The 23,974-nt window shown below is 37.9% G+C and overlaps 3 protein-coding genes across 9 annotated transcripts; 1 reads left to right on the top strand and 2 right to left on the bottom strand.

Moving 5' to 3' along the window:
- Positions 1-282: 282 nt before the first annotated feature.
- LOC108611163 (uncharacterized) lies at positions 283-1,440 on the bottom strand. Its single transcript, XM_018003644.2, has 2 exons — positions 1,150-1,440; positions 283-1,074 (listed from the first exon to the last, which is right to left on the bottom strand). Exons 1-2 carry the CDS (start codon positions 1,316-1,318, stop codon positions 446-448), a joined length of 798 nt encoding a protein of 265 aa, XP_017859133.1. The 5' UTR covers positions 1,319-1,440; the 3' UTR covers positions 283-445.
- Positions 1,441-1,607: 167 nt separating this feature from the next.
- Positions 1,608-4,855, bottom strand: IKKepsilon (I-kappaB kinase epsilon). Of its 2 annotated transcripts, none has more exons than XM_089464937.1 (7): positions 4,529-4,855; positions 3,443-4,469; positions 3,218-3,369; positions 3,037-3,164; positions 2,526-2,601; positions 2,346-2,455; positions 1,608-2,293 (listed from the first exon to the last, which is right to left on the bottom strand). In XM_089464937.1, the coding sequence occupies exons 1-7, from the start codon at positions 4,610-4,612 to the stop codon at positions 1,717-1,719; spliced, it is 2,154 nt and encodes a 717-aa protein (XP_089321063.1). In that variant the 5' UTR covers positions 4,613-4,855; the 3' UTR covers positions 1,608-1,716. The 2 variants fall into 2 exon arrangements, with proteins under 2 accessions (XP_089321063.1, XP_017859130.1); XM_018003641.2 differs by having other exon boundaries at positions 2,346-2,470; positions 4,529-4,852.
- Positions 4,856-4,940: 85 nt separating this feature from the next.
- Positions 4,941-23,720, top strand: LOC108620678 (uncharacterized). 6 transcript variants are annotated; one of them, XM_089464927.1, is made up of 7 exons: positions 4,941-5,293; positions 5,384-6,004; positions 18,421-18,576; positions 18,956-19,122; positions 19,187-21,186; positions 22,061-22,736; positions 22,797-23,720. In XM_089464927.1, the coding sequence occupies exons 1-7, from the start codon at positions 5,241-5,243 to the stop codon at positions 23,543-23,545; spliced, it is 4,422 nt and encodes a 1,473-aa protein (XP_089321053.1). In that variant the 5' UTR covers positions 4,941-5,240; the 3' UTR covers positions 23,546-23,720. The 6 variants fall into 6 exon arrangements, with proteins under 6 accessions (XP_089321053.1, XP_089321054.1, XP_089321058.1 ...); XM_089464928.1 differs by lacking the exon at positions 18,421-18,576 and having other exon boundaries at positions 4,945-5,293; XM_089464932.1 differs by lacking the exons at positions 4,941-5,293; positions 5,384-6,004 and adding an exon at positions 12,957-13,130.
- The last annotated feature ends 254 nt before the right edge of the window (positions 23,721-23,974 follow it).

Genomic DNA, 23,974 nt, shown 5'->3' with positions numbered 1-23,974 from the left:
CGCATGAATTGAAAAACTTTGATTACATAGCTCCATCTACATATGAATAAGTTAGCATTCATATAATACAACAATAGGTGGCGCTTGCATACATAAATGCAATGTTCTATATTTTATACTTTTTAAATTATTCGATATCCATACATAGGTGGCGCAAATCAATCCGAATGGCGAATTATAAGTGTCAAGATTTTCCAGATTCGTCCAGCAGCGACGTGAAAAATCGAAAAATGGATCAGACAGCATTTGGGCAGTGAGTAGCCCCCGACTACAGCGTTCCACTTAGTTAAAGATTGTATTTTATTTATTTTTATATACAAAATGTTTATGTATGGATTATCTTTAATATTAATATTAATGATCAGAATTTTGTGTTTCTTAAATTTTCTTATAGTAATTACAAAAATATTTGACGCTTACAGTAAATACAATATAATATATATAATCAGTCATAGACAGGCAGCAATGTGTGGACGTCGTTCCGGCAAATAGGACAACGATGGCCACTCTCCAAGCGGTGCAGCTGCTGGGCACACTCCTTGCACAGGCAAAGATGTCGACAGGGAAGGATAACGATGTTCTTGTTCCTTTCTAGACACACTACACAGTTTGATCGATGACCCGAAGCATTCGTCGATGCTTCCGAAACTTCCAGTTTCTGAAACACCCAGGAGACTTGCTGATTAGTCCAGTTCGCCGACCACTGTAAAGCCAAGCGCCCTTTTGTTGAGATCTCATTAATAAGGGTCCTTAGGAGATAAAGCGCTAGCAGATGAACATATCTGCGAAACATGTAGACCACCAGAAGCAGCGCAATGCCAATCGTGAGTTGGAAGACGTTTTTGAGTAAATATGTGCCACGCTCAACAATATGTCGAGCTAATTGATCAAGCGCTAGAATAATATAGTCAACTATAATTATAATGGCTCGAGGGAGCAGCATAAGTATCCACAGTGTGCAGTTGCCAAGTCCAATAAGTACGCTGCCTATTGAAAGGACTAGTTCCTCTGCCAAGTACCGCGCAAGATTGAGCCCGTCTCCGGTACCATAGTAAATGTAGTCCCAAACATTGCCTACAATATTCCGAAGCTCGTTATAAAAAATGTTGCACTCCTTCGCAATAATAGTTGCTATTCGGTAACAATCACATAATGCGGTCCAGATGTGCCCACCGGCTTCGACGAGGCAGTAACCTATGAACCAGCTGGCAGCGAGAAAATAATATATTATATTTATTATGCTCTCAATCACGGTCGAAATAGGCAGCAGTAGCAAAGCATCAATTACAGTTCCAACTGTAGTTAGTATTGAAATCATAGTGCACGCCGCAAATACATTTTAAATATATTGAAACGAAAGGAACAAAATGATAACAATAGCAATGCCACTCCAAGTGAGGGGAATATTCGACTCTTCAATCGATAGCACAATATCACAATGAGAGGAACCACGAACCATGAACTATCGATTAAAATAAATATTCCACATCGATATAGCCACTAGCCACGGTTAGTGATACAGCTCAAAAGTTACACTCGATTTGATTTGATGTTCGATAGATCAACAGTTGAAAATACATTATTAATTATCAAATAAAATAACACAATTTTACTATAGGTATTAGATATTTCTTATATATTTATAATACAAATAAACTTATACAATATGGGGACTTGCTCATTATGAGACACTACACATTACATTTTTAAAGTTCTTTAGTTCATGCTGCCCTTGATATTGGCATTGGAAATACCTATTTTATTTATCAAAGATATAAGCTCGCTATTTCTTCTCATTACAGCCATAACTTCCAATTGCTGTTGCTTCATAATGCGTAGCCGATTACGCTCCTCAATTTTGGCCAGTTGGTTGTTGCTATTTATATTTTTGGTGTCCACATTTAGCTTCTGTTCACCTTTTATGTGGTAGAGCTCATCACGAATACTATGTAATTTACGCTCGCAGTCGCGCACGTCTTTCTCCAATATTTGAGTTTTCAGGTAGACTGTTTGAGCTAGTTTATACCAATCAGCCAGACATTCCGCCATTTGAGCAACAGCGGGATTCACATTTTCCAATAGCAATTGCTTAATACGTTTGCCATTGTGATCCACTTTTATTTTCTCTAGGGCATGGAACTGTTCATCGTTGTAAGTTAGGGTACGTGTCGCACGGTCACGTAGCAAATGTTGCCAAGAGTCACGCAAGCGCTCTACCAAATACTTTGCCTGTGCGCTAGCTCTTGTGCGGCAAGGGCATTTTTTGCCGTGCATCAAAGATGACCATTGGTCACTGCAAGTAGTCAACAATAACAGTTTGACTTTGACTTATAAATTTTGCATACTTAAGCTCATCATCTGTAACAAAATGCTTGTGCATCTGGGTGATAACATCTGCCGCACCATCAAATTCACTCTTTACGCCATCCAGGGAACAGAGAAGAGGCTTTAATTCCTGGTCGCCCTTTGTCTTTGTAAATAAAATCATATAAAGATATACAATAGATAAATGTACTCTAACTTACCACGCTTGCCATAACGTGTACAACATCTGCGTAGTCTACAACGGTGGACAGCAGATTGTCAAAGCTTTCCGTTTTTCTATAAATATTGTAAATGCATATTTTAAGTTAAAGCCCATTTCTCAATACTCTCATCTCATTGGAATTTAGATTTTGATTTTGTGATAATGTGAGGAGTGGTCAGGAAGCATAAAATATACTGATTCTGATGGGATTCCTAAAATTAAAATGACACCTGTCAATATACATATATGTTATTATCACGCTCTGAATTTGATTAAGAAAGTCCATCAAAACACACGATATTCAACAATTCAGTTTCTATACACTACAGACCACACTAGAAGCTGCATTAAATGCGCAGTAAGCTGAGTGCGGGCGTGTGTTGTTTGCTGTGTACACATTTCTCAAAGAAATGTAAACTGATTGGAATCCCCTCTTCGATTGGCTCAGGGTAGGCTCACTCGAACAGTGCCGATTAGAACATTCAGCATTATTAACATTCTTAACTCACTTCAGCAACAAAGTAATGGTGGTTATTAACATTTCGATGAATTGCTCAACTGCCTTCTTAATGAGTATATCCATGGTGGTAAAGATGTCTACGCGTCTCTTGCATTCGTGGCCCACACTGCAAGCAGCCTGCGAAAATAGATATTGAGAGCATTTGTGAAATAACATTCTGACGATATTACCTTTGCCAGGCTCGCATCATTTTCTACCGAAACATTTGGAGGAAATACTGGAAATTTGGGCAATTCCAATTGCTGTGGCAATTGAACATTGTTATCGTCATTGCTGTAGAGAAATATAGGGTGTTCCGTTGTTGTTATGGGAAAGGCTTTCGCTGCAAAGTAATATTGATGTTTCACACAATTATGAAAAGTTGCAAACATGTTATTAATGCAAGTGTAAATTACCAATAGTACGTGGGGAGATTTTCTTTTCAAGGTGCTCGTTATTGAAGAGCAATATTTGTTTTTCAACCGGCACCTCGGTTTGCAGGAATATACGCTCTCGAAAGTTATCGATTTGCTCATTCGGCTCCAGAAATACCTCCACAGATGTGGTGCGATTTGTAAAGAAGACGTGGATTACACGCTTGCGCAAAATTAAGGTCACTTCTTGAAAGAATCGATCAAAGGACCAAGTTTTCTCGCGATTCTCCTCCAGCAAACCAGCAAGCAGAGGGGTCACAAGCGTCTTCAAACCTTGTGATAAATGTGCATGTGGTGGCAGTGTTGTCGACCACTCAATTGGTCCATTTTCGGCTAACTGTGTTCCAGATATTACTCCCGAGGCTTTCTTCGTAGTTATTTGGTGCATGGTTTCGCGATTTTTACGTCCGCCGTATGGTCTAAAGGGCAAGTTTCCTGTAGCCACATGGTATAGCGTTACCCCAATGGACCACAAATCTACATTTGCGGTAAATGACCGTTGAATAGACTTTCGGAGCACGGCCCGTTCGTATAGATCGGGATGCAGATATTCCTCAGTTCCATAGAGTGAAGCAAATGGCTGATTATCCTCGAGTTCTCGTGCAGCACCAAAGTCGGTTAGCTTATATATGGTTTGACCATCTTCAGATATAAATTTCATAATGTTTCCGGGTTTGAGGTCCCGATGTACCAGCTTATTGTCACGCAAATGTTTCATACCGGCACATAGATGCTCCAGAACCAAAAGGAATTCTTGTTCGGGTAGGCCATAAGAGTTCTCTGGATCATCGAGTATATTAAATAAACTTCCACCCGTACATAATTCCATAACAATTACTTTGCCGCGTCCTTCTTGATCCTCCTCAATAGCCAATAATTTGACAATATTCTCGTGGTTTACTTTTTTCAAAGCTTCAAACTCGCGCATTTGCACATCGGCAGGTCGCATGTGACTGTACGGATTGAACGTTTTTACGGCAACTGATTCCCCAGTTGTCTTATTCACTCCCTGCAAAAGCGAATTTGAAGTGTGTCACTGTCAAAAAACATAAGTTTTCATTTTCCTACCTGGAACACAGATCCGGTTGCACCTTTTCCCAGCACGCTGGTTGTACACCAAACATAATTCAACGAGCCTCGCAAGAATGACATATTTAAAGTAAACTTATTAAACCCAGTTTTTCTACGAGCATTAATACAAGCAGCACAAAAGAGAGTTGTTAGTTTGTTGTTGACGAATCCCGCATTTTTCGATTAATCGTTTTATTATTGTTAGTAAAAATCGAATCGGTTCGGAACCATTTAAAAATCGTTTTTGAACATTCAGTATTTTTAATTATAGATCGTTCAGTACTTCTTGATTAGCTTAAAGTAAAAATAATTTTACAATAATAGTGTAAGAATTCTAAGGAAGGGGAAATTTCTTCATGCGATAAAAGAATAATTATCAACGATATATGGTACCATTGCACGAAATAATCGATATCATATATCGCGAAATATCCATCTTTAGTTGAAATTTGTTTTATTTTTTATACGCTGCGACAATTTTAGGTAGCAGTTTAATTTTTATTATTTGTTAAGGCAACACAGTATGACAGCTTTGTGCGGAGCTTATATGCTTCCCCACAACGTTAGTGAGCGAATGGCAAATATGTACATAAAATAAAATAGTTTTAGCAATAGTGGGCGAGTCAATTGAAGCATTCTCGCTGCGGAAGGCCTTCAGTTGTGAGTTCTTGATAATAAGCGTTGCGTGTCTGCGCTGGAATACGAAAGAATGAAAATTAGATTGCATTTAGTACGTTTTATGTACATAAATCTTATACTAAGGTAAGACACCTTCCTCCCTAAATATTAAAAAATGTAAATGGGCTCTAACATTCTTTCCATTATTTTCCATATTTTCGTTTTGTCCTGCAGCTGCTGCTTCTGGCTATATGATATCGCTGCCGCGGCAGATGTCGCCGCAACAAATACAGCAACAGTACATAATGCCAAGGAAAAAATACAGCAGACAGGCCCCCTAATGCCGGGGCCAGTAGCAAATGAAGAGGACTTCTTCATCAACCCCTTGCGGAATGTAAAAAATGATGTACATTTTCCAACAGAAAAGGCGCCAGCTGCCACTGCGCAGACAACGGCCGCGGCGCCTAAAATGTCGAGCTCGACGTCATTACGTCCAGATGCAGATAATATGATGAAAGTGGGCACCGAGCCAAGTACCGATACAGAAACAATAAACGCCCCGGTAACAGACACGTCAGTGAATATGAACGTGCTGCCGTCTGATGTAAATTTCAATAATAACAACTATTTTAGTGTAGTGCCTAACAGTGAAAAGAATAACAATGCTGAAAATGAAGTGACCGCTAATGTGCCAAAAAATCAATTAAATAAACAAAATGATAATATGTATATAACAAATAATGTAGATGTAAATCAACTAGATAAATCACAAACAACAAATTTAGTTGATAATGTGGTAAGACCTATTTCAGCTAAGGAAAAACAACAACAAAACCAAGGGCAGCAGGCAGCGAGGTACGTTGTTATTGGAATTTCCCTATGTATTTCTATAAGCAGAACTTTCTTGATACCAGATCACACGTATAAGTGTATACATTTAAGTGTATGTGAGTAGTAACGTAATTGCAATTATCAATATAAAAATGTTTAACCCTAAACGTGATGTTTCGCGACTTTCCTGTTTAATTTAAACGTGAAAAAATGGTCTCATTGTGAGATAAAAAGGAATAAAGAAAGAGAGAGAAGCAAGATATAGCGAGAGAGAGAGAGAGGGAGAGAGAGAGAGAGAGAGAGAGAGAGAGAGAGAAAGAAATAAAACACATTAATTATTTATAAATTATTATAAAATACATATTAAATATTGCAAATAGTTTTGTAATAATTTAATCTTATAAAAATTAGTTCCTGATCAAAAGATATCACAGAAGTATATATGGGAAGATATTTTTTCAATAATTGAATTCCTGTAGACTTTGGCTATTTTTTTGCCTAGATCAATTTTAAGTTTTTACATATTAGCGGTAGATACAGCATTAACATTTTGAAATTTTTTACACCCATTCAGGAAAGTGAAATGAATTATTGGCTTTATTCAATGTCCGTTTTATTTTGACTCTCTTGAAGCGCTATTGAAGACTTGAATTGCATAGAGTTAAGAATTTCCTGACTGGCATGGGAGCTACTGTTACATACTATAAATTATATAGTAATTGACTTGATTTTCACACTCTGTGGCAAATAAGATTTAACTATATATTGATTTCTAGAAATTCCCATATATCTGAAACATACTTGATTTTGATATTTGAATCCCAACGCCAAAAACACGACCAGTTTTTGGGCTGTGAATGAGTATTCCGTATTCGTAAACTCAACGTTCTTACTTATTTAATGTTGCACATTTAACCCATAATTTTAGAGCTCTATCGTTTGGTTTAATAAGTTTTCTGTTGCATATTACCACATTTTTACTTTATTAACCATGTAGTTATATTTTCAAGAATTTTTGTTAAATTTGGGGCTCATATATACTGCGTTGGGTACTGGGGTGTTCAGTGAACGGCCTCATATACAATACTGCTTATACGTAACTAATGAAATCCCAATTGCGTTTAGGCCAAAGCTAAAAAGCGCCCACGTAAAGTCTTGTCACAATGCGTTTTACTGGTAATTTGCTTTACAGTTTTCAATTTATTTTCCTTAGCTTTTAAACGGCGGCGTGTGAGAGGCGACTTTCTAAATGCCTTGGCTGTCGCCGGTTGGTCTATCCAGCTGTCTGGACTATCTATTGGTGGCCAATTCATTCAAAAAAGCAAACTACGTCGGGCGATGTATTAGTTTTTCTTTTTTTATACCCTGAACCCCTGGAACATGGTAATTCAGGGTATAATGGTTTTCTTTTAATGTATGTAACATGCAGAAGGAGGATGGGCTAAGTTCATCGCAAAATCTATAAGACCTCGTCTAGAGGTCTTCGTAGGTTTCAAATAAAGTTTCAAATTTATTTAGCTTGTTTATGTTTATTTAAAATTAATAACTTCGAGCCTCAGATACTAAATTATTTTGTTCTTATTGTTTTGCAGAGGCATATGATCGAGTTTATTTCAAAAAATCCCGTATTTTGGCTACCTATTGAAGACTTTTTCAAAATTATGTCGTTATAGTTAGATTCTTCAAACTTTGAATTTCAATTTCAATGTATGTATTTTTATTTCGATTTTTTGGATAGTGCCTCTAAATTTGGGTAAGCTTCCCTTCGACGATCAGTTGCAAGCATATCTAATTGTGAATGAATTTCCATTTTTATAAAAAGTCTAATATTCAATGTGTAGATGGGATGTTTTCTTACTGGTTGTCCTTTTGAATACCACGATGGAAAAATTCAAGACTAATCGAGTATCAGAAATGCGGTACTCAGGGCATATATTAGTCAGGAAGACCCGACAGAGCACTTTTACTTTTTTTGTATTATTTACGACCAGATGAGGCACAGTGGGAGTTAACGCCAACGCCGATTGAAGATCGACGTCCGATCCTTTTAAGGCTTTGCAAGAGATATTTCAAAGAGTGTTAAATGGGACCAAATTAAAAGACTCCTCTCGATTTGCTTGTATGAAGTATCTGACTTGACTCTTCTCTTTGGTAATGGCTAACATTTTTATTCCATTTTGTTACTCTAATTTGAATGAAATACCGAGAATTTGACTTGGCCAATAATCAAGCATTAGGAGTATTGCAATCTTCTTGTAGACATTTCACACCTGACAGGTGATCGCAGCTTCGATGATCGTAACTTTCACTTTCAGCAAGTCAGTAAGGACTCAGCGAATAAGTTTTGCAGCTTAGGCTTTCGAAAGTGCATCATGATCTTGTTATTGTGATCAAGAGTTGAAAAAAAGTAATAATCACATACAACATGATATTGCTATCAGACTAACGACTATCGTTATCATCAGACTTAATGGAAGCGATAGTTGCCTATGCAAATGCTTATGCCGGCTCGTATGTGGGAGATCATGTTGCAACAACAATAAAGCTACACACAGCGTCTAGCCATCGTCAATGTCTTCATACTTAATTGATTGAGCGAGCGCACGTTGACTTGTTTAATCATTTTGATCACTGATCGCCGATCGCCGATCACTGATCTCGTGTAGCTGTATCGATTAGTCTGTTGAGCAGATCGGCATTACAAATGATGGTCTTTGGTCGTACACCTTCACTTCGTTTTGTATTCGCATTCCTACTGCATTTTTCGTAAGCTTTTTATGTGACGTAGGAGCGGAGCCTGTCCACAAAAATTCCGGTTTGAGTATCTTATTGCTTTTTTTTTGTATTTTTATTTTTTATTTTGCCGGCGTTTTTCCACTATTTAATTCCTGTCTATCAGCGAACGCAATGGCGAGTCGTAGGCGTTGCATTTTGGTTTGGAGAAGGGGCAACCGCAATGTTGTTTCTATCCTATGCACGATTGTAAAATAGCAGGTGTATTGTTTTGTACAAATCTATTGTAAACAGGTAAGAAAGCTCTAGTCGAGACTGCTCGACTACGACATCTCCTGAACCCTTCGAAGAGTTGAGATTTTAAAATTCCTTTGCGTCTTTCTACTTACACAAGAAACACACACACACAAGGGTTTTAATCGATAACAAAATATCGGGAGTAGTTATCGATAGTTGGGAAAAACTCGATATGCGTGTGATATACACGGACCTAGGAAAAAAATTTCAAATTTTCAAATTTACCCTTTTCAATGGGATTAGGGTATAAAAACATTTCTATATAATCAAAACAACACGCTGATTATATTCTTGATAAAGTGTCAATGGGAAGTTATCAATAAATAATTTTCCGTGGATTACTAAATTATCATAAAATCAAGATCTAAATATCCATTTCTCTTATTTATCTCACTTAAAATAGAGTTTAAGAAACGGGGTAAACATCATATGGAATATCTGTCAAGATCTTTAGAAATACATCAAATAAGCAGATATAAAACATAACCGTTGATGGTATAGCCTCACAGGCGCATAGAAATTGGCATTTAAAGAGGTCATTGCATTGCAGCTTACTCTTTTATGATCAATACCGAAAATGGGGTACAGTAATCTTGCAGCTCCCATCCTTTGTAGTAAAAGACACATTCATTCCTCATCCAGAGTGAAACATTTAGCACCTCTTATTTGGTATTATAGCTAAATTGTCTTTTGCATTGTATAAGCGATGTGACATCAAACGACTTTCGCATTGCATGTGTTTATTTTTCAAATCGCGGCGTTGGCGGCAAGTAATAAACGGCAAGTATCTACTGTCTATACAAACAGCATCAGCGGAAAAATCAATTGTCACTTTCTGGCCGCGGTAACCTTTATCGGTTTGTGGAAAAGCGCACGAAGCAGTAAAGGAGCTGTCGGTGTCGATGTGGATTGTTGATGTAAATGTAGATGGTAATGTAGATGGATATGAAGATATGGATATGGATGTGGATGTGGATGTGGATGCCGATGTCGAATGTCGGATGTGTGTAAAAGTAACAAAAACAAAGGATCATCCAAGGCGTTCGATGCTTGGCGGTGACCACTAATTTCTTCGACGGCATATACTGGTTGCTGGATGCTTGATTTTGTATGTTGAAGGCAAATTTCCAATTGGTTTTTATGGACTTGCAGCACTTGCGTGAAGATTATGGCTTATCGCTTTAGCCAAAGGTTGTTTGGTCTCTGCAAATTTATGAGCAACAATTTCACTTTCCGTTGCAATTCCAATCATGCACTTTATTATTTGTTCAAATGGTTTATTTATACTCTTTCACATAAGACTGCGACAAACAACAGAAAACGAAAAAGAAAACAAGCATGAAAGCTCTATTCGAGACTGTTCGGCTACGAGATCACCTGAACCCTTCGAGCAACTGATATTTAAATAATTATTCGCACATACATACACAGGCATACGCTCACACGCATAAGCACGCATTGGCTACAGCGTGGTCTTATTACGGGAACTTACTTTTCTTGTGGATGGACTATCTTCATAAAACTTTCAGATCGTGATTATAACATTAAAATGCTAAAGCACAAGTGTCTAGTATTTGAAATACGCCTTTTAGGGGGGATATAGGGGTGGGGGGTAAATTTGTACAAAAATCGAAATTCTATAAAGTACACATCAATATTAAAACAAGTAAGAATGCTCCAATCGAGACTGCTCGACTAGGAGATACCCTGAACCCTCCAAACTTATATTCTAATCATTCTGCACTTCTTTTATGCAATATTAGGAGAATTTATTTGTTGAATAATTTTTTTTTGTAGACATACAATCTTAATGAAACTTTCCAAAGCACAAGTATTTTGTACTTGAATTTTTTTTACAAATTGGGGGGAAGGGGGCGTGGTATCCAAAAACTGTAAATTACAAAATCTTCGTATCGATCAACTGTATATGTATACACAGTAAATCTGAAGTCTCTACGTCTAAAAGTGTTCAAATTAGGCTGAAAAAGAAATAAATTTTTCGGTCATTCTCGATAAAAAATTTATCGGATCAGTTATCGAAAAAATATGATAAACTTGTACTGCGTATGGTACACACGAGTATGCATGCCACATTTCAGCTCTCTAGCTCTTATATCGTCTGAGATCCTTTTGCTCAGACGGACGGACGGTCGGACAGACAGGCAGGGCTATATCGACTCAGCTCGTCGTTCTGATCAAGAATATATACATACTTTTTGGGGCCTACGATGATTCCTTCTGCCTGTTACATACTTTTCACAAAACTATTATACCCTGATTTCCCATTTTCAATGGGTTCAGGGTATGAAAATAAAATTTGGCGACTCTAGTTCTAAAGATGTAGCAGATATAAATTTATTACTGATTTTCGAGAATCTATTTAATCGATAATAAAATAACGGGACGAGGTATCGATTTAAGAAAATCGATATGTGCGCGGTATACACGGACCTAGGAAACTCAATTTAAAGTCTCTATCTCTTATATCTTCTTATATCTACGCGTTCAAGCATACGGACAGACGGACAGACAACCGACGGACGGACAGATGGAATCAACTCAACTCGTCGCCCTGATCAAGAATATATATGCTTTATGGGGTCTGCCAAGCCTCCTTCTGCCTATTACATACATTTAACAAAACCATTTTATAAAGTCTCTAGTTCTTATATTTTCTGAGATCGGCGCGTTTAAACATACGGACATATTCAATGGACTCAGGGTTTAATAAGAGACCTTATCATTTTTTTAAGCGTATTATATATAATTCTAGCTCAATATAGATAATTATTGCGAGTGATTAACCCCAAGTCGGTTGAGTCGGATACTGATTATAATTAATATATTGTAATTTTCATAGCGGTTATCATTCTTATTTGACATTCTTACTACTACTACTATGAAGGATAAAGTATTATTAAGATTGATGAATTAAAAAGTATTCTAAATGTCTCACCCATGTGGTTATAAGGTATTTTACTATTGCACTCTTATATGTTATGTAAAGTGATGGTTGTGCATAGGAGTGATATTAGTTGATTTGCGTGCTATGCTTTCTAGAGCTCAATCACCGCACCAGCAAAGGCGGCGGAAGCGGATCAGCCCCCGCATTAATTCCCAAGAAGCGGAGTTGAATTGTCTGAGTTGCATTCTTATCCAGCATATATAGAATATGTATACATTATTGTCTGAACAATAGTGTTGACAATAGTTTGTTAAATTCAAATGATCATTTCGGTAAATAATATTTATTTAGTTTATTAGCCGCTTTTAATAATCAGTTTAATAGAACTTATATATCATGAACAAATCAAAAACCCCTAATGATCGATTAAATAACAGATGACAACAATAACAGACTTCAGTAGCTAATTTTAATAAACATTTAAAACGAATTAATTAATTGACTCGGAATGAAAGTTTCATTGAGAAAAATTCTTGTATTTTATTTACTTATCTTTTTTTAAGAAATCATTTATGTCCTTATTCTGTATCTGTTTTCATTGAAGGTCTATAATATGTGAAAGTTTTAACAGCTATAACATCAACTTGCTGTCAATGAAGCTAGTTTAGCACCCTCTTCAACAGCAATAGCAGTAACAGTAAACACACATGTATGTACTTTAAAATATAGCATACAAAGCACAGACACACATAATATATATACATATATATATGTTTGTGTGTTTATGTATGTATGCATATGAAACTGAACGACACGTTTGCCGGTAAGAAGCTCAGATTCGCTGCTGCCTCTGCAAGTGCGCTGCAATAGACGTCGCTTCTGGTCACAGAGCTGAGCTAAACTATGATGATGCGAGAGAGAGAGAGAGAAAGAAAGAGTGTGATTGAGGAGAGGGACTTCTCTTTGCACCTGTGTGTCCATGTTACTCTTTGCTTACTTGTTTTTGTTGTCTCTCACCTTTACGCCATATGGCTGAAATTTTTGCGCACTTGGGTCGCAATTACCTGAATCAAGTTGTAACACGTTCAGTTCTCATTTCGATTTTCAGTGGTGCGATCGTGCGCTCGCACGCTGACTCGGGGAGTCCGCGAGGCGCGATATTTCAATAAGTGTTTTTAATAATTTTAAATATTCATGTCTCTCTGTTCTCAAGCAGTGCGTACGTGTAAGACGTTGTGCCAGCAGTGCACTCGATTTGTATCGTTCATTTGCCAGAGTAATACAAAATCCTTCGATCCTTCAACGTAGAAACCAACAGCTACAATAACCACAACTGAAGCTCTTAGCCATTGCCACTCATTAATGAATATCTATGCTAAAGTGGTTTCGCATGTTTGTTTCTTCACAAATAATAATAAGAGCGCTTAATTGCTATCTTTCAGTGTCGCCACGAAAAGAATTTATTTACCAAGCAAATATTTAATATAGACGTCAACTGTTGATTTTTGCTTCGAGAGATCGATATATCGATCTACGCCGAAAAAAAAACGACAGCTAAGCATTTCCGTTTGTCGAATTGTTTAATTCTCAACAAGTTAATCAATTCATAATTTAACAAATATTCTAATATTATATTATATTTTAAAGCGACCTATGCTCTGCAGTATATTTAACTCACTTCAATACGGAAATATATAGTATTTTAAGACACTTTACACCGTGACTTTTTTTTTTAATGGCTTAATTTAATTAAATATATATTATTCATAAAATAAATATTTATTAGATTTTGCTTGCGACGACTTACTACTTTGGTTTATACTTATACTGAATTAGATGTTCGGTTTTGCAACATTTCAGCCTATTAATTTTGCAAAATTTTCTACTTATTTCTACTAAATCTTGATTTGCTTGAAGGATCCTTTGCTTTGTAGGATTGTAATCTTTCAGATACCAGCTCAATTATCAATCAAATTAACATGAATATATTAATATTATTTGCTTTTTTTATACAATTCTTACAATTCACAAAAAAAATGTACCAATCAAATCAGAGTTCCATCATATTGTGCGATGAACTAAGATTATATGAAGGTCAGGAATGACATTTATACACATTTATTACAAACATTTAGAAATTGAAAACTCCAATCATATTTTAAATATAAGTTAAGTTGAAATAATTCAAGTAAAGGAAACCCGAGTCTATAAAAAAAATTAAGATTTGTTGAATCATCTTTTTCCAACAGCAGAAAAAAGCTTTTTACGTTTTCTGTGATATTGTTATTAACAATGCTTCTGAGTAACTTTTCATGTTACATATTTGAGTACAAAAAAGCTTAGCAAATTGAAGTTTTCCACAATGACACAACAATCAACTATGAATATACGAAAAGTCCATTTATCTCATGTGGCTATTCAAAAACGTAAGAGCCAGAAATTCCTGCCAAACTTGTCGTTGGTGTTGGCTGCCAGGTTTCTAGTACTCATAGGCAATACAGTGTTGTATGCTGCCCAGACGAATTTTGGTTGTCGTTTGGTAGTGGCTGTAGTCATAAATATGCCAAACCAGGAAACTCCAAGTTTTCCCCATGCTAGACATCGAGGTAGGCGTTGTTGATATGACTGACTGACTGCAACTCAAATTTATTTAGAATTCTTGCATTTGCAACAAAGACTTTGAATGGTAATAAAAAGGTTGCTACAACATAAGCGGGAACAAAATTTTGGTCCCTATGATTTAACACGTTCCCATTTCAAAGTAAGTAAATACCTAAGACGCTAAAGTTTCTAGGTGTCAGTGATTCGATAATAAAAAAAAATAAGTAAAAGTGGTCTAGTCGAGACTGCTTGACTAGGGAAACCCAGAACTCTCCAAGCAGATATTCTAATCATTCTGCACTTCTTTTATACACACATACATCCACACGCACGTATAAACACGCGATCTGCTAACTGCGCAGTAAGCAGCGACTACGCTGCAATGTGGGAATTAGTATGAGAATTTATTTGTTAAATAAGGTCTCTTGTATTAGGATTATCTTTATGAAACTTTCAGAACGTAATCATAAGGCTAAAATGTGCAAAGTACAAGTCAATGGTAGTTGAAATACGGGTTTTACAAATTGGGGGCGAAGGGGGCGTGGTATCCTAAATCTGTAAATTAGAAAATCTTCGAATTTATCGTATAATACTGAAGCCTCCAGGTTCAAAAATGTTCAGATTAGGCTAAAAAACAAAATCAATTCATCGACTATTCTCGCTAAAAAGATATCGGATCGAAAAAGTATGATAATCTTGTACTACGTATACACGAGTTTACATGCAAAATTTCAGCTTCTAGCTCTAATGTTGGAATGTGTGTATATTCCATAGCACAAGTCCCTAGTACTTAAAATTCGGTTTTCAAAATCTGTAAATACATCAAATGTATATAAATCTGAAACCTCCAGGTTAAAACTGTTCAAATTAGGCTAAAAAACTAAATCAATGCATAGACTATTCTCGATAAAAAGATATCTGATGAGTTATCGCAAAATATGATAAACTTTCAGCTGTAAATTACAAAATCTTCGTATTCGTCAAATATATATGCACAGTAAATGTAAAGTCTCCAGAACTAATAGTTCTTAAATTTGGCTAAAACAAAAGAAGGAAAAAAAAATGTATCAATCATTCTCGATAAAAAGAAATTGAAACAAGTAAGAAAGCTCTAGTCGTGACTGTTGCTTCGAGCAACTGATAATTCAATAATTATTCGCAGATGCACGCACGCATAAACACGCATTGGCTGCAGTGGTTGCTTACTATGGGAATTTAATTGTTCAATAACTTTTCTTGTGGATGTACTTTCTTCATTAAACTTTTTATTATGATTATAACATGGACATGTAAAGCATGTCTCTAGTATTTGAAATACGCCTTTTACAAAGGTGATGGTGAGGGGATGAATATAGGGGTGGGGGCTAAATTGTAACAAAAAACGAAGTTATATAAAATACATTTAAGTCTACACTTAAAGTTTGGAACCTCTAGCTCTGAAGGTGTAGGAGATATGATTAAATAACTAGCTTTCGATAAGGTTTTTAATCGATAATAAAATATCGGGAGTAGCTATCGATATTTAGAGAAAAACTCGGTATGCGCGTGATATACACGGAACTACGAAAACATTTCAAGTCTCTAGCTCTTATATCTTCTGAGATCGACGCGTTCATACATACGGATAGACGGGCGGACGGGGCCAAATAGACTCTGCTCGTCGCCCTGATCAAGAATATATATACTTTGTGGGGTCTGCCACGCCTCCTTCTGCCTGTTACATACTTTAACAAAACCATTATACCCTGATTTCCCATTTTCAATGGGTTCAGGGTATAAAAATATGATAGACTCGTACTGTGTGTGGTATACACGAGTATACATTTAAAGTCTCTAGCTTTTATAACTTCTGAAAATAAAGCGTTCATACGGACGGACAGACGGACAGGGCTATATTGACTCAGCTCGTCGCTCTGATTATGAATATATGTACTTTGTGGGGTCTGCCACCACTTATGCCTGTTACATACATTTTAACAAAACCATTATACCCTGACAACCCATTTAAAATGGGTCTTGGGTATAAAAATCAACTCGGTACGGATACGTGGTATGTTCGAGTCGTTTAGTTAGTACTACCAGACATAATTCGTGCCAAGTTGTCTGCGCGCAGAACAATCAAATTATTTCCGCACTTTTCAGCACACCCATTTCAAATTGGACTAAAGCGGACTTTTATGCAATTTGTAAATACGCTTTAAATATTTCTAAATAGATAGTTTTAAAAAATAGGTTGAATTTCAATTCCTGAAATAAAAAAAAACCTTAAATTTCTATCAACAGATTTTGTGCAGGACTTTATCGTTAAATTGTCTAGGAAAATAAATGCTTGTATTGGGTAGTCTAAAAAGTCTTTTCGTATTTGTAGTGAAACTTCAAATCATATTTTTTAATATTTATAATAAACTTTATTAAATCAAATATGCACCATTTTGGTCGGCCACCTTTTGCCATTTTTCCACCAGAGACATAATTCCATTCGTGTAAAACATTCGTGGTTTCTCTTTGAAAAACTGCTCCAAGTAATTTTCACAGGCTTCTCTTGAAGCCAACTTTACTCCATTAAGGGAGTTCTGCATTGACCGAAATAAATGGTAGTCCGAAGGTGCAAGGTCAGGGCTATATGGTGGTTACATCAAAACTTCCCAGCCAAGCTCTCTCAGTTTTTGCCGGGTCATCAAAGATGTGTACGGTCAGGCGTTGTCCTGATGGAATACGATGCCCTTTCTTTTGATCAGTTCTGGCCGTTTTTTTTCGATTGCTTGCTTCAATCTCACCAGTTGTTCACAGTAAAGTGTCGAATCAATCGTTTGACCAGGCTGAAGCAGCTCATAGTGGATTATTCCTTTCCAATCCCACCAAACACACAGCATTACCTTTCGAGCCGTCAATCCTGACTTTGCGACCACTTGTTGAGCTTCACCACTCTTGCACCATGATCTTTTTCGCACATTATTGTCGTATTTGATCCATTTTTCGTCTCCTGTTACCATTCTCTTCAGAAATGGTTCGATTTCATTTCGTTTCAGCAAAGAATCGCAAATGTTAATTCTGTCCAATAAATTTTTCACAGACAATTCATGTGGTATCCATACATCGAGCTTCTTTTTGTAGCCAGCTTTTTCTAAATGGTTCAGAACCGTTTGATGACGATTGTTTAGTTCATTTACGATGTCATGGCTGCTTATGTGACGGTCCTGGTCAATCCTTTCCATAATTTCATAGACTTTTTCAAAGATTGGTCGACCAGAGCGAGGTGCATCTTTCACATCGAAATTTTCAGAACGGAAGCGAGCGAACCATTGTTGTGCTACACGAACTGATAGAGCATCGTCACCGTAAACATCATAAATTTCATTAGTGGCTTGCGTGGCATTCTTCCCTTTTTTATACAAAAATTTCAAAATATAGCGAATTTCATCATTATTTTCACTCATTTTTGAACAGCTGTAACTTTTTTCAAATTCTTTGAATTACATTTTTTTTTTTGGCAATCGAAGCTTAAAGTGCTACCAATCGAACACCATAATGTGCACATCATGTGATTTGTAGCACTGGAGATATATGACGCCAACGACATCTATTGGCAAAATACGAAAAAACTTTTTAGACTACCCAATAATTTATAAATTGTACTGAGTATATGATAACTCCTAGTTGAGCAGCTTTACATCTACGTAATTATTTCGTCCAACTGGTTTATTGTTTGTGGCGGGCTTTTGTTTTCAGTATCGCTTTTATAGAGTGCAGGGCTAAAATCATTGTTTCATTTGTGGATTGAATTTTCGAGTTGCTAAAACAAGTGCAATGGAAGATATAAATATTTCATAAGTTTTGTAGCTGTTTTTTTACGTAAGATCATTGTGAAAGGAATACATTTTTAACAATTTACTATTGTGTTTAGAGTTGTCGCGAGTACCAGCAAAATGCTGTTAAAACCCATAATTAGTTTTCTGTGCTCAGAGTTGAAGAGGTTAAGAACAAACATCACAATGTTTCTAATGTTCTTTTGGATTTTGTGGTTTTCACAAATCATTGCCATATCGACAATGTTTATGAGGTAAGGAAATTAGCCATATACAATATTAATTAACTTGGTGAATAAATTCAATCGATTATATTCACACCACCAACTCTATCCACCTGATATTTTTACTATATCAGTTAGATCAATGGTTCATGAATCATTCAGTCTCGTGAACGATTCGACGTAATCAGTTGAGAGCTGATCCGAACAAATCGAATCGTTCATGACTAAATAACTGAATAAGTGCATGGACTAACGTTCATAACCGATTCATTCAAATAGCCTATGAAATCCAAATTTTTGCACTATTCAACACAGCTATAAAAAAGTTTGGTTATATTTAAGTCCATGTGCAATTATATATGCATATATATATATATACATATACTTATTTATTTATTTATTTTTTCAGCTTACCAGAAATAATAACTGACCTGCCCACTGTGACTGTGGCGGAGCTGCCAGTAGAGCTTGAGCATGTCAAGGAGCGGTTGACATTGGTGATGCCGCAAGACGAGCACAATTCGAGCAATAACACAGAGAATCAGCCGCCGTCAGAAGCGCAGGTGGCGCAGAAGGGTAAGTTTTTTTTTTAAGGAAGGCAAAAATAAAAGAAAAAATTCTGAATAGAGTACAATTATAGCTGAACTGAACATCAATGATCCGGGCGGAGGAGTGAAAATAAATTCATCAACTGGTTCCGAATCTAATACTGTATTGGAAGCCGATGTGACTGGGGATGAAAGTGCCGCAGATTCTGTGGCAATTGAAAGCAGAAATGCTACGGTGGAGGAAGTGCCGATGCCGGTATTTTCGGAGTGGGCGCAAAAGCAAATCGAGGCAGAGGCAAGTCGTGAGCAAGCTATGGAGCTGGAGCAGCAGGTCGTAAACACATCAGCCCAGCGGAAAGATGCTACTGGGTCTGGAAGCGGTAAGCCCACGTCGTTAAAGTTACGCGCTAAAAACTACGCCTCGCCGGATTGTGGTGCCAAAATAATTGCCTCAAATGCAGATGCCACCAACACGGGCGCGGTGCTGAGCCACTCAAGTGATGAATACATGCTAAGCACATGTGGCAGCCGAATCTGGTTTGTTGTGGAACTCTGTGAGGCCGTGCAGGCACAAAAAGTCGAGCTGGCAAACTTTGAACTGTTTAGTTCATCGCCTAAGAATTTTACAGTGGCAGTATCTAAGCGGTTTCCAACGCGTGATTGGAGTAATGTTGGCCGATTTGCTGCCGAGGACAAAAGAACAGTGCAAACGTTTGAACTTCATCCGCATCTGTTTGGAAAGTTTGTGCGCGTGGATATTCATTCACATTACTCCAAGGAACATTTTTGCCCAATTTCGCTTTTTCGTGTGTTCGGTACATCGGAATTCGAGGCCTTCGAGACAGAGATCCGCCACAGCGAGGAATTAGATGATTTTGATGATGATTTTGGGGGCCAGGAACAGCAGCATAAACCAATTACCGGGACCGATGGTGTTGGTGCAAATATTTTCCAAAGTGCGTCCGATGCAGTCATACAAATGGTGAAGAAGGCAGCCCAGGTGCTGGTGAAACCCACTAAAGCGATACGCTGGTCTTCCGAATCTTCGCTGTGTTATACACCCACTGTTGGCATGTTTAGCTGCAAAAGCTGCAATAGCTCCATCGTAGATCGCATCAACAACCTTCTATCTTGTCAATCTCCGCAGCTGCAGCTGCTACTTGTGCTGCCTCAGCTGCGGAATCATTTGTTGCAGACTCGTATTTGTCAGTCCGAGTACAATATTAGCCTGGGCTTTCCAAGAGAGGCCGATTCCTCGACAAGTGGCATGGACAAACGCCAGAGTTTTTATCTGAGTGTGTTATCAGCGGAACATGTGGGTGCCATTTGCAAGCTTCTAGAGGCAAACCTTAGTAGCACCAGTGAAAAAATCGTCGATTTGAAAGAGCCTGCACAGCAAGTTGATGTGACTAGTACATTATCTGAAAATGTGTCAAAAAGTGAACCGTCAAAAGAGCTCGAAGGCGATGCTAAAATTACCAAACCAAATGAATCTTTGCCTGGCTCCACACCCATTTTGAAAATAGTGCCAGTGCCAGAAATCCCATCGTGCAATGAAGTACCAGTAGTCAGTTTGCAACAGGATGGACAAGTAACAGATGACAGTGTAATAGCGGACCCACCATCGGATGTGAATATATTTAATGTTCCACCTGCCAATCAGAAGGACCCGACATCAGCCTCGGCACCTCTCGTGCCCGATTCGTTACCCCCATCTCTCACAGCTCCATCTTCATCTGCAGTGGACACCAACGAACTGCAGCCCACCAAGGCCCCTTCTATTACGACGACCAACCACCCGCCATCAAATTCGGGCGAATCAGACAACGGAGACTTGATAGGCAGTGGCAACGGCTTGGATGACGGCAATCTTTCCAACTGGGAAAGCATCGACAGCTTACTAACCACAACGGTCGCCTCAATAACTGCAGGTGGTGGAGCAGCTGCAGCTGCAGCAGCTGTTGTCAACGGCAATACAAATATGGGAAACTCTGCAGGTGCAGGAACTGCAGGTAGCCTAAATTTACAGCCTAAACTAACGCATGGACCGCAATCGGAGAGCGTATTCATTAGGCTGTCAAATAGAATAAAGGTAACTATATATTCGGAGTTCTATCTATCTTAACAGAAACTCACGTGCCAAGATTTAAAGTTTAGTTTCTGAGACTAAAAGGTACGGTATAACGCTAGTAACTTACATTTATAAAAATAGTATTCTCCGATTTAGTACGCCCCTGAGCGTATCTGGAAAATCTTAACTCATTATCAGACGAGGCTTCAATGACGATCATAGCCCCAAACCGATATTGTAACTTGATTCACTGAAATGAGTGAAATCTTAAAATGATATATTTCACAAATAGAAACTATATATTGCATATGTAGAGTATTCGCAGATGGAGCTTGTGTAAAAAAATTGATAGAAAATTTTGTTTTAATTGGATCGAGATAGCCTATAGGTGGAAAATACAATACAATTCTGATTTTTCTTTTATTATATTTTTGATACGCCTGTCATGTTATGACATTCTGAAATTTTGCCTATCTATAAGAACAGTATAGCTATTTCACAAATAAGTTACCAAAATATAATTAAAATTGCAGTCCAAACGCACTCGCTACGTCAACTGCGCACTTAGCGGAGCGTTTGCTAATTTTGTGTGCGTGTGTGTGTGTGTGTGTGGGGGGGGGGGGGGGGGGGTCTAGTAGTACTGGCTTCATAAGAAACTTTGTTAGTTCTTGCTAGTTTCCATGCCGTGCTTATGGCAGCCTCGCATGTTGTAGACTTATTACGGTCAAGGCTCAGGGCTGGTACACCTACATATTACGTTGTGTCTAACACTCCGCACAGATGACCTTGCTCATTGCCATTGTTTGGTTACATCAATTGCAAAAACAACAATGACGGCAAAGCCGCCAAGCAGGCAGTAGCTGGATTAAATGCTATCAAATTCCGTCTTTTGCAGGCACTCGAACGAAATATGTCGCTGTCAGGACAATATCTAGAAGAGCTGTCACGACGTTATAAAAAGCAGGTGGAGGAATTGCAGCAGACCCTTACGCAACAGGCGCTGACTGTGCGTACCTTAGAGGATCAGAGTCGACGCTTTCTAGAGCAGGAACAACTCTATCAACACCAAAGTGCGGAGCTGGCTGGGGAAGTGCGTGCGCTCACGTATCAAGTGCAAGCGTGCATCCTCGTCATCATTATAGTTGGTACGTGCATCTTCCTTATGCTAGTAGTTGGCACTGTCTTCTATCGTAAGTTGCGACGCCAAACTCAGCAGTTGATGCCGACGAGGGCAGCTATGGAACTGACTAAGAGTAATATCTGTCGTCGTAAATCATATGAGGAAATGATGCAGCAGTCGCCTGGTAAGCAACGGAGGCCTAGTGAGGAGGCCATGCTAATACTGAACGGATGCGGAGACAGATCGGTAGAGGAGCAGTCAGAGGTTGGCCATGGCAGCAGGCAGCGCAAGATTTCCGTTTGTTATGGCAGCAACAATAACATAACCAATCATATGGTCAACACGAGAACATCTTTGCACAGGAGAAAAGGCGCAAAGCATTCGTGGCAGTCAAACATGGACTCTGCGCCGGTATTGTGCGTTGAGAATGTAGACAAATTCTTCGACGTGGGTAAGTTGAACTAGACTTTCCTGCAAAAATGACTGCTTATGTCATACCAATTCGTTGCAGATACACTAAAAGCCCAAAAGATGTTGACCAAGCCAACCAAAAAGAAATCGCTTCAATTTTTCCCACAGGAACTAAAGCGTCAGGAGTCAGCGCCTGCAAATTGTACACAAGAATACCGTGCTGAGGAGCATACGCAGAGCGACTTTGACGAGAGCCTCATACTGGACGACGATGATTTATGCAATTTTATACCCACCACTGACTTGGCTTATAACGAATTTATGCCCGATGGACCATCAGGCTACCAGATTGTGGACACAGTTGATGGAAAGTCTGATAAGGGGCAGGCGACTAAAAAAAGTCGCCGTGTCTCATCACCAGCATTCTTCAAGTCACCTTTCAGCAAAAGCAAAAATAAGGAAAGCAGTCTAAATGAAGATGGCAGTGGGAATCGCGTCAAGGCCAGCCAATCGGCGCACGAGGCCACTTCTTGGGAGTGGTATCGTTTAAAGCGCAGTGATAAGCAATCCAATTCGAAGCATTTGACGACAGAGTCAGTTGCATCTAATTCGCCCAATGCGAGCATAGACAACTCGTCGTTGTCGGAAGTTAGCTTTCCTTTGAACTCTACCCAAAATTCATTTCGCATACTTGGCGAAGCCATACTATCCTCGGGCGAGGGTAGAGCCAGTGGCAAGAGCAGCATTGTAGCCGCTGGTAGCAGCAGCAGCAGTGGCGCAAGTACCACATCATCCACAACGAAAAAGAAGCAGCGTGCCTTCAATAATATTTTTCGAAAAGTCTTCTGATGTAGCCATTGTCACCTGGCTAATTATTTATTATTATTCGTTACTTAATTACTTGTTCCCTTAATTGTGTTCATTTAGGCCTACTTTTGGGTCTACGACATCAATTCGACTGATGTTATCTACGTAGATAATACAAAATTTGTTGTAAATTAAACTTCAACTCTCTAAAATACCACTCAAGGTTTTTAATTTCCCTATTTCTAAAGAGTTCCTTAGTGTTTCAGTGAAATGCAAATGACTGTAAAAAAATCAATAATTTATATCTTCAAATGCTTTTAATTGTAAATACAGGCTATATATATACAGGCTATATATATATATATATATATATATATATATATATATATATATATATATATATATATATATATATATATATATATATATATATATATATATATATATATATATATATATATATATTTATAA

Source organism: Drosophila arizonae, chromosome 3 (genome assembly GCF_054131065.1).
Source record: "Drosophila arizonae isolate 15081-1271.41 chromosome 3, UAZ_ARI_1.0, whole genome shotgun sequence".
Classification (NCBI taxonomy): Eukaryota; Metazoa; Arthropoda; class Insecta; order Diptera; family Drosophilidae; genus Drosophila; species Drosophila arizonae.
The sequence above is the reverse complement of the archived record's forward strand: the minus strand, read 5'-3'. Positions and strand labels throughout refer to the sequence as shown.

Excerpts from the sequence above, each read along its gene's own strand:
- IKKepsilon (XM_018003641.2), bottom strand. The coding sequence starts at position 4,612 with ATGTCATTCTTGCGAGGCTCGTTGAATTATGTTTGGTGTACAACCAGC. Across the intron at positions 4,470-4,528 it reads CAACCGGATCTGTGTTCCAG|GGAGTGAATAAGACAACTGG; the intron begins GTAGGAAAATGA and ends TCGCTTTTGCAG. Across the intron at positions 2,471-2,525 it reads TACACGTTATGGCAAGCGTG|ACAAAGGGCGACCAGGAATT; the intron begins GTAAGTTAGAGT and ends TTATTTACAAAG.
- LOC108611163 (XM_018003644.2), bottom strand. The coding sequence starts at position 1,318 with ATGATTTCAATACTAACTACAGTTGGAACTGTAATTGATGCTTTGCTA. Across the intron at positions 1,075-1,149 it reads GCACATCTGGACCGCATTAT|GCAATGTTTGGGACTACATT; the intron begins GTGATTGTTACC and ends GGAATATTGTAG.
- LOC108620678 (XM_089464927.1), top strand. The coding sequence starts at position 5,241 with ATGAAAATTAGATTGCATTTAGTACGTTTTATGTACATAAATCTTATA. Across the intron at positions 18,577-18,955 it reads ATATCGACAATGTTTATGAG|CTTACCAGAAATAATAACTG; the intron begins GTAAGGAAATTA and ends TTATTTTTTCAG. Across the intron at positions 22,737-22,796 it reads AGACAAATTCTTCGACGTGG|ATACACTAAAAGCCCAAAAG; the intron begins GTAAGTTGAACT and ends AATTCGTTGCAG.